Here is a 14,074-nt window from a genome sequence, read left to right on the forward strand (position 1 = left end):
AGGAGCATAGACTTCAGCATTTCTGGTGAACAGCAGGCTTAGCCATCCATCACTAGATCCAGCTCTATTGAATCTCACTGTTCGCAGCTGAAACTGTCCACTGCTCGGGGGTTCTCCTCAACAGCAAAGATGGCTCTTGGCTTCTTTTCACACTAAGTTCCATTCACCCATCGCTCCTGTTCTTGCTGACCTACACTGGCTCCCAGTTCCCCAATATCTCAATTGAGAAATTGTTATCCATGCATTTCAATCCCTCCATGATCTTGCCCCTCCCTATCTCTGTAACCTCCTCCAGCACAACAACCCTCAAACTCTCTTCCTTAAATCCATCTCCCCTACCCCCTCTAACAACAAATACAAGGAACTTATGGACTTCTTTGCACCAAGATAATGGCCATCTATTCAGCTGCCTCTGCTGTTTCCTTCCCCTACCCTTGCCCATACCCCTCTCCACCATAGCGCTGATCCCCTATCTCCATCTAGTTTCACTCCCTTCTTCCCCATGCCCTCTACAAGCTTATCTCCTCCAATGAGATGTACCTCTTGTTCCCTTGACCGCATTCCCACTGAATTGCTAACAATCCACCTTCTCTTCCTGGCTCTCATGCTAGCTGACATTGTAAACGGTTCTCTCTCCTCAGGCCCTATCCTCCTCCCATTCAAAACCACCATCATAATCCCCCCATCCTCAAAAACACATCCTCATCCCCTTTGTCCTTGCAAACTACCCTCCTGCCTCCAACTACCCTTTTCTCTCCAAAGTCCTTCCAAATGTAGTCATGTCCCATGTCCGCACCCATCCCTCCCACAAAACCAAAATGGCCCTAGCCAAAGTGACGAACAACATTCTCTGTGACCATTATCCCTCCTCGTCCTCCTTGACTTCTCTGTAGCTTTTGACACAGTGAACCACAGATCCTTCTGCAATACCTCTCCTCAGCTGCCCTGATCAGTTAGACTGCCCTCACTTGGTTCAGCTACAGCATCTCCAGCAATGGCTCCTCTTCCCACCCTGCAACATTGCGCCAAGAGTCCCCCAAGGATCCAACCCAGACCCCCTCCTCTTATTATTCCACATGGTGCCCCTTAGTGACATCATCCACAGACATATACTCAGATGACATCCAGCTCTGCCTCTCCACCACCTCGCTCGACCCCTCCACTGTCTCTGTGCTGTGAGACAGTTTGTCTGACATCTATTCTTGGATGATCTACTATTTTGTCCAGATGAGCACGGAGAAGACCAAAGCCATTGGCTTCAGCCCCCACCAAAACTCTATACCCTCTCCGCAGCTACTTTCTCGGGCTGAACCAGACTGTTCGCAACCTCAAGACCCTATTCGACCCGCTTACAACCTCATGTCCTCTCCATCACAAAGACCAGTTACTTCCATCTCTGTAACATTGCCCTTCTACACCCTTCCTCTGCTCCTGAAACCTTTGCCACCTTTAAACTGAACTATTCCAATGCTCTTCTGACTGCCACCCCCCCCCCACATCCTCCACCCTCCATAAACCTCAACTCACCCAAAACCATGCTGCTCATATCCTAACCCACACCAAGCCCCGTCCTTGCTGACATACATTGGCTGCCAGAGCCCCAATGCCTCAAATTGCGTTTAAATTCCTCCATGACCACTTTCTATCTTTTTAACCCCCTCCTGCACAACAAGCCCAAAATTCTTCATTCCTATGACTCTCTCACACCATCACACCATTGATAGCCATGCCTTCAGCTGCCTAGGCCTCACGGTCTGGAAATCCGTCTCTAAACTCTCCGCCTGTCCACCTCCCTCTCCTTCTTTAAAACCCTCCTTAAAACCCATTCCTTTTACCAACCTTTGGTCGTTCCAAAACCACCAAAACAGATTGACCAAGAAGATCCAGTCTTTTTTTTGGTAAATTCTTACGGTGGGGGTGGGGGGGGTTGTGGGGCTGAGTTCTTCTTCTGCCTGCCCCTTATCACTTTTGGAGGCATTTCTGGGAGGTTTCCCATGCATCCCTGGAAGTCCCACTAGATACACCTTTGTAGCAGCCAGTGGTACATATACCTGCAGGAAGCAGTTGTACATGCTATACTGGGCTCCACAATGCAAATTCAAACAGAGGTCCACCACTGAGGGAGCTGTACAAATGTAGATGCCACTTTTAACTTCCCTTGGTTCTGATGCGTGGGCACCCCTGTAACGTCAACACTGGTGCAGACACCTGCCCCAATATGTAAACAAATCCAGCCCAGGATTTGGTTTGGGGTCATTGGGGGGATAAAGCAGAGGGTGGGCGGCACTGCCAGAATTTCTAAGTTATTAACTGGTCATTTATTTCATTGGTGTTTGTGGGACCTTGTTCTTGCCAATTGGCTGCCGCACCTGCCTACAAAACAACAGTGACTGCAGTTGAAACATAACTCAATGGCTGTGAAGTGCCTTTGGATGTCCCAAGGATGTGAAAGGTGCTATAAAATTCATTAATTTTTTTACACACAAGCAGAAATGTTTTAAATATTTACACTTCCTACTAGGATAGATAAATGTTCTGATCTTCACCATAGAATCAAAGAAAGTTACGGCACAGAAGGAGGCCATTCAGCCCATCCTGTCCATGCCGGCCGAAAAAGAGCTATAGTCCAGCTTAATCCCACTTTTCAGCACTTGGTCTGTAGCCTTGTAGGTTACAGCATTTCAAGTGCACATCCAACTAATTTTTTAATGAGTTGAGGGTTTCTGCCTCTACCACCCTTTCAGGCAGCGAGTTTCAGACCCCCACCGCCCTCTGAATGAAAAAAATTCTCCTCAGCTCCTGTCTAATCCTTCTACCAATTACATTAAATCTATGCCCCCTGGTCACTGACCCCTCTTTGAAGGGAAATAGGTCCTCCCTTTCCACTCTATCTAGTCCCGTCATAATTTTATACACCTCAATTAAATCTCCCCTCAGCCTCCTTTGTTCCAAAGAAAACAACCCCAGCCTATCCAATCTTTTCTCATAGCTAAAATTCTCCAGCCCTGGCAACATCCTCATAAATCTCCTCTCTGGTGCAATCACATCTTTCCTGTAATGTGTTGACCAGAACTGTACGCAGTACTCAAGATGTGGCCTAACCAATGTTTTATACAGTTCCAGCTGTCACCAAGATAAGAAAATGTCACCACCAGTTTCACATTTCCATTCATTCCAATTGGTGGAACGATATAGGTGATTTTACAAAAAAAGTAATAAATGAGTTTAAACGACAGAACCCATTCAGCAATAAAAATCTTAGCTTCCTTAGAAATTGGAGAATCGAGATGAACTCTGAATAAACTTTACATCAGTTTATAAAGCAAGAAGAAAGTAGATTGTCAAATAAAATTATACATTTTAGTCACGGATCATCTTACCTTGAATATAATGTTCCTGAAATAAATATACAGATCATGTGGGTGCGACTTACCATGAGTATTCTGATCTGAGGGTTTTAAATAGAAATGCTCAACAAGCATTATGTTTTATCTCCATGTATTTTAATGGACACAAGAGTCAGAAATCTAGTTTTTTTTCTCAATACTGAGATGAAATGGAAATAATAAAAAGATCCAACATAAAGATTCCAATGAAATCCAGAAACAGCAGTTTATTGTTAGAATAAAGTTTTCCCAATATAAAGCATTTTAAATGGAACTTCCACTCACAGATATAATCCGCCTTAGTTTCATTCAAATCCATTCAAAGGGGATGAGCCTTTGCATCTATAAAAATAATCATATGTTTACTGACCATTTGAATGGACATCGCTGATTGATTCAGGAAGTGGTCTCTTAGTAGCTGACCTCCGGTACACCACATGGACTCTCCCACTTTCTTCTTCCTCCTCTGCTTTGTCTTTCTCCAGTGGTTCAATAAAAAATTCGTCCTTGTCTGTCCGAATCATGCCAGCCTGAATTGACAGAAACAGAGATTAGACACTCTTATTTACTAGAAAAATGCTCATGCAGCTATTACGCAGATCCACTACCCCAATGAAGCTTTCATACACACAAATACCCGCAGGATTTCTGTCACTTTACAATAGCTGAAGAAGTTAAATACTTTATGAGGAATAATACAGCTGTCGTCCTTTGGTCTGACAGTAAAAGCAAAAACACATACTTTATCATATATGTCAACCTATAAAACTTGGAAAAGTTGATGGACAGCTTCACAAAAGCTGACAACTCAAAAAAACAATGTACAACTAAAAATCAGTGCTGAGTAGACCCATGACCAAGGCTACTGTTTCAAGGTGACTGAAGAAGTTAAATTCCTTTTCATTAGACTGGGTTTCAGGATTTTTATTACTGATAGGGGATCGCATTCTGCAATTCAATTTGTTTTTCTGTGAAAGCTGAAACCCAATGGCCTCATGTGTGACATACAAAGTAGTTATAAAGGGAGTTCACTGGAACATGAACTGTTCATGATTTAAGCTGCAGCTACACCCAATATTAAATCAGTTGTATTACAATGAAAAAAATGAAATACATAAGAGTGCAATTTTTGCAGTGGTGAACTTTGAAATTTTTGAAAGGAATGAGCTCAATTTATTTACTAAAGGTGGTCTGTGAGCATGGTCCCCAAAGAAAATTTTGATTTTTGACACATTGTTGTTGCACATTCCACCCCTCTGATCACCTTTTCAAGATGTTTCTGCATGTACTGATTTTCTCCCAGTGAACCCTTCCCCCTTTCTCTCTGCAGGATATATCTTTGGTAACTTAGTGCAAAGGGTAAGCAGAGCACACAGCAAGGTCCCATAAAGAGCAAATGAGTCGAATAACCAGCTAAGTAATTTTTGGTGGTGATGGTCAAGGAAGCAATGTTGGCCAGGATACTGGAATAATTCCCTGCTCCTCATTAAATAGAGTCAAATGATCTTTCATGTCAATCTGAGATGGTAGACATAGCAGGATGAGATTAATTTCTCACTCATAACAAAGCAGCAGTCCCCAAGACTGGCACTTTATGTTGGACCCGAATTTCCGGGACATCCTGTGATAAGGCAGGGGGTGGGGGGAAAGCAGAGTTCCTGGGCTTATAATAGGCACTTGCTAAGGGTTGCCAGGGGAACGAGGCAGATGTGGTCATTCCTGGCTCTACGGCCTCATTTTCCTCCCACAATGTTGGATGGGTGCCCATTTTCAGGGGCAACTAGAACATGTGGGTTTCAGGCGCTGCGGCCAGATCTTCTACAATTGGAGGATTGAAGAGGGGCAGGCAACAAAGACAACAATGCATTCAAGCACCAATGGGGTTGCCATGGGGTTGTGGAGCATGGATATGCACCCACAATCTAGCCCACCACTGAGATGCTGACCTTGTTGGGAGGGAGGGCCATTAAAAAAGAATTGGCAGGAGAGCGGTCCCCAAGTCACTATTATGCATCTCTAAACAAGTCTCTTGGTCGCAGGCCTGGGGAGAACAGGCCCAAAGAGAAAACAATTTACTAAAAAGGAGGGACAAAAAAACCAAGAGAGATCAATTGAACATTTCATAGCTCATAGGAAGCTAGAAAATACTGCTGACGATATTAGCAGATTAACACTTCACACAGTCATTTGTGATTCCTTTGCCCATTGTTAGTGATGGTGTTAATCCATTGAAAACAAAATATTTAAATAGCAGACTGAGGAGGGTCATACGAATGAATTAAGCATTTGTCCACTAATATCACAGTCGTTTCTAGGCTAGTATTCTTTGAATAAAGCTAAGAGGTGGAGTCTCTTGGTCTCATCTTCTATGGGTTTCTTGCAACTAGAAACAGATTAGATTTTAAACATATTGGGATAGATTTTCCTTTTTAAACTTGGGCCTAAATAATCACCTGGGAGGAGCGCATAGAGGAAAATCAGACAGGGAGCATCCCAAGCCCATAGCAAATCAGGTGGACTCCATTACAAGCTTTAATTCCCTCCCTCGCACCTGATTTTCCACTGGCGCTCCACCCAGGCAATTATTCACGCCCAAGTACAAATGAGAAACTCTGCCCCACTGTTGACAGCACAGAATTCATGATGTTTAGCTTGGCACTGGATCACCCAAGCAACATACTCTTCACCATTACCCAGCACTCTTATCAATAGTCCATATTCTGAACCGTCAGTCCCATAATCTGAAAGCTTTACGATGTGTGAGTAATAGCAGAATGCACTCCCAGCAGGCCCCAGGGCATTCTCACATAAAAAGAAACACAAGGATTATAGATATATAGTTGACAACAGTTAATAGAGTTATGGTTAAGCGGGTCATTCCTTTAAATAAGGAAAGCATTTAGTATTTCAGTAAAGTACGAGCCAATGGTTTCTGCTTACTGGAGATCTGATAAATAGGATCTTTTCATTTCCTTATATGGTCACCTGTAACAGTACACACCAAATTAATACTGACACTGGCATGTACCATATGGAACTGTACTTATTCTGCTAACTAAGATAAAATATATGCACAACAGCTGTATTACTAGCCACTTTATTTGTTATAACTGTAAAGTTTATCTGATTGTTGAGATAGAACAGACTTGAGTGACTGTCTTGAAGGTTCTTGTGGTTTCCTCATCAGAGTTAATGTTAACTACACCTGGTAGTATCTGCAGTTATAACATAAAACCAGAGGCTGCAGTTTGGAATGTAATTTCCGGTGCTGCAAATGAGTTCCCAAGTTCCTTGTACATTTAAAATAATGCCTGTTGTTAAATATGGGGAGAGAAATTGATCCCCGTGCTCGTCTTGGCTCTACAGCAATACTGCAGGCCTCTGCCAACTGACAGTCGCCCCCTCCTGTTCGCCTCCCCTCCACCCCCAGGACTTACCTGCGGGCTGGTTCAGGATACAAGCCAGATGATTTTGGGAAGGGCCCAACTGACGAGCTTCATCAGGACACACAATTGGCGTCCACAGCTTGTCAATATTATGATGAGGCTAGGGACCCAATTTGGAGGAAGCCTTGGGCTTCAGGCGCACATTTTAGATGAGCCGCCCACTAATTTCTCCCCCATGGCACATAACGTAAGCCAAATATAGATAATATGGCTGAATTTGTAAAGGTCCACTCTCATAGTGGAGCTGGTTGGTTGGAAGTGTGGGTCACAAAATCAAGCATGGAGGTCTGCATGCCTGAATCACGGTGTTCCAAATTTTGAAAAGAAAACATTTTAAAACTTTTTGGAAGCTGCACTTTTGTCCAGCACAAGCCTCAATATACCTGCAAATAAATATACCTGTAAACGTATGTAATTGGTCCCATAACGAATCTCACAATTTGTGAGATGCCTACGTTCCCATAGTGCTGTTCATTATAGGAAACAGGCAAATGACTATCTAGTTTGCCTAGTCTAGAGGAGTTGGCTTCTTAATGGTGAGTAAGACGTTTTAGTGTTTTGAAAGTTTGTTTTCACCCTTATTACATAGTTCTATCTGCATTTTCATTAGCGCAATACTTTTTACTACTATTTAGGCCTGATTTTTTTGCAAGACTTTTAGTTCCAACTCCTTTCCCCACAACAGTCTTGCTTCCTGCTGCTACTTCACTTGCCATTTGTTGGGTTTCTGTCCTTTAATTCTTGGCCAGCACTTCTTCCCCGATACATCCTCTGCAAAGGTTGAAAACTTGTCAGAAATATTATTGAGCCTTTAGTGCCATATCCCTTCAGTTTTGATCAGGAGCCTTTTAACAGTTACATGCTTGTGCAATTTTGGTCCCTCACCCCTCACGTAGTCACTCTCCTTGCATAAGGCATTAGCAGGTTAGGAAGCTTACATAAAATATATTCAGCTCCCCAACGTGCTAGTGCATGCAGCAGCCCATGTAATTTAGTCGCAGTGTTCTCGGGGGGCTGAGGCACTAGGGTGCATATTAAACAAGGCATAGAATCACAGAAATGCGATGCCTAACTAGCTGCCAAAGTTCCACCGTTTGTAAAATGATGCTGTGCTGCTCTCTGGATATGTATGTCTGCAATATTTTCATCTATCCAGACAGATTTACAGAACCATCAATGTACATATGTCCTTTGTACCTTTAAACTGTGCCAATTTGCTATTTTCTACAAAATATGTATTGAGTAGGACTTTAACGGTGCAGTGAAAACTCAGTTAAGTTCTCCACTGTCTTCAGATTAAACCACAGGATCAGAGGGAAATAACTCAGGAATCACAACAGGCAATTAAAGGATAATGGAGAAACAATCAGCCCTCAGAGTGCCACCAGCGAGTTATTTTAGAGCGATCACATCGCAGGACTCCCAACAAGACATCATATTGAGTGATACTGGCTTACTTTCTTAATCATTGAAGAAAATTTGACCTCTTGCCTCTCTAACTTCATTAACAACAATAACTTCTATTCAAATAGCACCTTTAACATAGGAACTGTCCCATGGCACTTTATGGGGAGGAAGAGGGAGAAAAAAATAAATAGGAATAGATAAAGGAAGAGTAGACTGCAATAAGGTCAGCATTGATTGGCTTAAATCCGACTTTAAATTAGTTTTCCAGCCAATTGGGTATAGATTGAAAGTGATTTGGGTCTCAGATCCAATATGGACAGTGGGTCACTGCAGGCAGTGAAAATGAAAGTTTATAAACTAATGGCAAAATAAGCAATAATATGAAATAAATAATAAAATATAAGTGCTAGTAAATAAGAACCAATAAAACATAAAAGATAAAATAGAGAACATGGAAGAGAATAGGGAAGAAAAATGTAGATAGAGCAGAAGTGGTTTGTAGGTATTATGATTTAAGATTTTTTTGAAGTATATGTATTTTCTTATAATAGTAATGTTGAAGTACTAAAGCTGTTCCTGACATCTCAGTAGTATTGTTACAATAATATTAGGTGGTTTTTGAATCTCCCAATATATGAGGTGAAAATTTTAATAATGGCTGGCCCATAATGCAGGGAACCCCTGTTGAGGTCAGCACTGCAGGGGTTAAAGATTTTCACTGAGGTGAGTCATTTACTGTGATGATCACTTTATGTGAGACAGATTACCAGTGTCAGCCAGTACCCAAGACTGGTGAGACAATCCATAGATCATAGGCTAGACCATATTGCCATTTATTTCATGTTCAGATATTTCAATAGAATTGTGGACACAATTCTTGTGGCCAGCTGTTGCAATGATTTTGATTGGTTATAACCAATTACATCAACATATCTGATGAAGTAGTCAAACACTGGTAGTCCTATCTTCAATTTCTCATGCCAGTTGTATTGAGCAGAGTACAAACTGCACACAATAATAAATGTGCTTTCCACTCCCTACGGTTTAACTCAGGGTTAAGCTCATATTACTGGCACATATGTTCACCAGACGCTAGATTAATGCTTTCTTACCACACTTACTCTAAATTCCGGCTTTACATTTGATGTATCACAGTTCTTTAACACGATCCTTTCATAGAATAACAACAAACTGAAAATAGGTAGAACTATAAAAGATCTTGCAATCAAAAAACTGATTCACCCCGGCATATTGCAGTCAAACAATTATAATCAAACAGCTGTCCAACTCCAATAGCTCCAAACATTTTTGTCTTCTGTCCAAAAAAAATTTAAACCAAACTCCAAAAACTAAACTAGTGAAGACTGATGTTATGCCAAATGAAACATATGGTTTATATGAAGAAGCAGCTATCAGACCACATTATATGCTACAAAGGATTTCACATTGGGGGGAAAACTGAGAGAAAACAAGTTTCCCATTTGCACACATGTTATATATGTGCTCGTCCTGAAGGAATTCTCAGTTTTCAGCTTGTGATAGGCAGCAAAAAGCATCTGTTGGTCACCATCACGGGCATATTATCTGGCAATCAGTACCAAATCTCACGATATAAACTAATGCCGAACTGGTCACAAAAACAGATTTCAAAAGGAGAATGATGGGAAAACAAGGAAAAGGACAGCAAATTCTACTGTATCAGCGAACAAATAGAACTGTAAAGATGGCATTCATTCATATAAACATCTCATAAATCACAGTGCAAAAGAATTTTTAAAAACGTGCCAAGTACTTTTATTACCAACTTTCCTAGTTTTACGACAAAAGATGTTTTCAATTATGTTATTTTCAAACTGCTAGTCAACCAAACCACAGCAGTGATTATAATTACACATCACAATAAAAACAAAGTGCAGAATTGGATCATAACTTTACATAGGAAAAGCCAGGAAGAAAAAAAAAACCAACATGTAAATGCCTCTGCAGTTCTTAAGAGTATACGGTTAAAAAGCTCTGTTATATAAAAGAACGTATAAACATTCCTATTACACATTCACAACAGTTTACATCTGCCTCTCTTTTATCCATGTTGATAGCTTAAATGTAACTCTTCAATTAAGAGCACCAGAATGCAGAATTTTATTGCAATGAGCAAAGAACCATAAGGACTGAATTTCATATCCAGGCCCTTGTTGGGGGAAGGAGTACAACCACTTTTCCTGGTCCAGGCCATCTGCATAGCCCAGGACCCCCCCAATACAGGCACTCCCCTGGTAGGACCTTGCATAGGGATTGGAGGTTGGCAGAAGCAGAAGCTTAGCAGCCAGAAGATCTCAAGGCCTGAAGATTGCCTGGAGGTGGGGGGGGGGGGGGGGGTGGGGGGGGCGGTGGTGGGAGAGATGAGGAACCAAAACACTAAAAAATACCTGGGTGTCTTCTTGGATTAGCAGGCTCTCCCCAACTCGCTGGCGTAAGACTTGGGTCATTTTAACTCCCGGGCTTCATTAGCATATACCAGGCCTGACTTCCGCCCAAACCCAGCGGGAGTAAAACAGGGCTGGGGGGCAGTAGCAGAGCAAAAAAAATCCACCGCCATGGACCCGATGAAACAGTCCCAATTAGTCAGGTACTTGCATCTGAGGGAGCTCACGCGTGATCATGAGGAGGGGGAGGGAAGCCTAGGGCTTCTGGCCCTGGATCCACTTTGCAGCAGCTTCCTCGGTCCTGGTCGGCAATACGCGCCACCCAAGCGGCCTGGGTTTAAAATTGAGTCGAGGTTCAAATTACGTCATCGGACCTTGACTTTTACATTTTAATGAAACCCACGTCTGCCTGGAGCAAGAGTCTCAGGCACTGGCCAAAACATGCCTGTAAAAATGATGTGCGACATGAAGAGGACATAGACCCTTTGAGTAGAATACTGGTCCGATTTTAACCCCCACACACCCCGTTCTCGTTGGGCCTTCTGTTCTATACTGTCCTTCAAGTAGAATTGGTCAAATTAAATGGTTAAATCAACAACAACAACAACTAGCATTTATATAGTGCCTTTAAAGTAGTCAAACGCCCAAAGGCGCTTCACAGGAGCACTATCAAACAAAATTTGACACCGAGCCACTAAAGGAGGTATCAGAACAGGTGCCCAAAAGCTTGGTCAAAGAGGTAGGTTTTAAGGAGCGTCTTAAAGGAGGAGATAGGGGTAGAGAGGCGGAGAGGTTTAGGGGGGGAATTCCAGAGCTTAGGGCCTAGGCAACTGAAGGCACGGCCGCCAATGGTGGAGCGATTAAAATCGGGGATGCGCAAGAGGCCAGAATTGGAGGAACGCAGAGATCTCGGAGGGTTCTAGGGTTGGAGGAGGTTACAGAGATAGGGAGAGGCGAGGCCATGGCGAGATTTGAAAACAAGGATAAGAATTTTAAAATCGAGGCATTCCTGGACCGGGAGCCAATGTAGGTCAACGAGCACAGGGGTGATGGGAGAACGGGACTTGGCGCGAGTTAGGATACAGGCAGCAGAGTTTTGGATGAGCTCAAGTTTATGGAGAGTGGAAGATGGGAGGCCAGCCAGGAAAACATTGGAATAGTCCAGTGTGGAGGTAACAAAGGCATGGATGAGGGTTTCAGCAGCAGATGAGCTAAGGCAGTGGAGGAGGCGGGCCATGTTACAGACGTGGAGGTAGGCGGTCTCGGTGATGGAACGGCTATGTGGTCGGAAGCTCACCTCAGGGTCAAATAGGTCGCCAAGGTAGCGAATGGTCTGGTTCAGCCCCAGACAGTGGCCAGGGAGAGAGATGGAGTTGGCAGCTAGGGAACAGAGTTTGCGGAGGGGACCAAAGACAATGGCTACTGTCTTCCCAATATTTAGTTAGAGGAAGCTTTTGCTTTCGGACAAGTAGTGTGACAAATGAGAGACAATGGAGGGGTCGAGAAAGGTGGTGGTGAGGTAGAGGCGGGTGTCATCAGCGTACATGTGGAATCTGACGTGTTTTCGGATGATGTCGCCGAGGGACAGCATGTAGATGAGAAATAGGAGGAGGTCAAGGATAGATCCTTAGGGGACTCTAGATGTAACTGTGCGGGAGTGGGAAGAGAATCCATTGCAGGTGATTCTCTGGCTACGACTGGATAGATAAGAATGGAACCAGGCCAGCGCAGTCCACCCAGCTGGACGAGAAGGAGAGGCATTGGAGGAGGATGGTGTGGTCAATTGTGTCAAGGGCTGCAGACAGGTCGAGAAGGATGAGGAGGGATAGTTTACAATGGTCACAATCACAAAGAAGTCACTTATGACTTTGATAAGGGCTGTTTCAGTACTGTGGCAGGAAACCTGATTGGAGGGGTTCAAACGTAGAGTTGCGGGGAAGATGGGCATGGATTTCAGAGACAACAACACGTTCAAGGACTTTGGAGAGGAAAGGGAGGTTGGAGATGGGGCAGTAGTTTGCAAGGACAGAGGGGTCAAGAGTGGATTTTTTAAGGAGGGGGGTGATGGCGGCAGATTTGAAGGGGAGGGAGAGGAAACCGTTAACAATATCAGCTAACATGGGAGCCAGGAAGGGACGTTGGATGGTCAACAGTTTAGTGGGAATAGGGTGGAGGGAGCAGAGGCACTTTTTGTTGGAGGTGAGGGTGGAGGAGGCAGAGGAAAGGGGTTTAAGAAGATGATTTGTAGTGGAAAAGAGAAGCCAGGGGTTATCTCCGCATTCCAGGATGATCCTGGAATAGTGAACAGTTTTGGCAGAGGGGGGCAGGACCCAATAGTGCTTTATGTGGTCCAGCCAGATCTATCGATGAATGGCTAAACCAGTTGTCCACCATAAACGTTCAAGTCTGCGTCCTTTTGATTTAAGGGAGCAGAGATGAAAGCCGTACCAGGGGGAATGACCAGGGTGAGAGCGAGTAATGGTTTTAATGGGGACAAGGGAATCAAAGGTGGAGGTGAGATAGTGACTGAGCAGATCGGTAGCTGCAGAAGTGTTGTGGTGAATGGAGGGCCAAAGACTAGAGAGTTGGGAATTTGAAAGTGCAATTGTAAGTGACTTGGAAGGGATTGGGAGATACAATGGATTGGGAGATGAGAGCATGACAGGATTTCAATGGAAAGGGGCTAACTGCAGCAATAGCCTCTGAAAAGAACAAGCCTGAATAATCTTTTCACATTACAAAATATTCTTATTGAATTCTTATTGTCTAAACTCTATAACAACATTCTCCAGTTACTTCCCTGATAAAAGAGTTAATTGAATTTCTTATATATATTAGGCCCAATTTTACATGCCATTTCCAGGGCATCATTGTCACTGCAATTCCGATCAACATTATGAGACCTGCAGATTGGCATGGAACCCATTTGTGCCCCATAATAATTGCGCTACCATTTCCGATTGAGCTTGGGGCTTTGCCAGTTTGTGCGCCTGCCAATGTTGCACAGAGCTCATTTTAATAAATGGTAATAAGAAACACCGGCACAGGAGTGATTAAAAACCATGACTAGCACCCCCAATGCACCAGCAATACCCGTGCTGCCTGCTAATTATCATGATTCATGCGTGCAGCCAGTGCTACCCGTGGACATGTAATTGGCAAATGAATTTCAATATAGATAAGGATGAGGTGGTACATTTTAAGAACATAAGAAATAGGAGCAGGAGTAGGCCAATCGGCCCTTCGAGCCTGCTCCGCCATTTAATAAGATCATGGCTGATCTGATCCTAACCTCAAATCTAAATTCATGTCCAATTTCCTGCCAGCTCCCCGTAACCCCTAATTCCCTTCACTTCTAGGAAACTGTCTATAAGAACTAGTAGGAAGAATAAAGAGGCCACATACTCCTTGG

General features: G+C 43.4%; 1 protein-coding gene across 2 annotated transcripts in view; it reads right to left on the reverse strand.

Annotated features, from left to right (window-relative positions):
* LOC137332445 (A disintegrin and metalloproteinase with thrombospondin motifs 2-like) overlaps positions 1-14,074 on the reverse strand; it is a 205,636-nt gene that overhangs the window by 169,154 nt on the left and 22,408 nt on the right. For both annotated transcript variants that reach the window (XM_067996293.1, XM_067996292.1), the window contains exon 3: positions 3,757-3,916. In XM_067996293.1, the coding sequence (XP_067852394.1) occupies positions 3,757-3,916 (160 nt within the window). The remainder of the gene's footprint in view (positions 1-3,756; positions 3,917-14,074) is intronic.

This window comes from Heptranchias perlo, chromosome 14, assembly GCF_035084215.1.
Source record: "Heptranchias perlo isolate sHepPer1 chromosome 14, sHepPer1.hap1, whole genome shotgun sequence".
Taxonomy (NCBI): Eukaryota; Metazoa; Chordata; class Chondrichthyes; order Hexanchiformes; family Hexanchidae; genus Heptranchias; species Heptranchias perlo.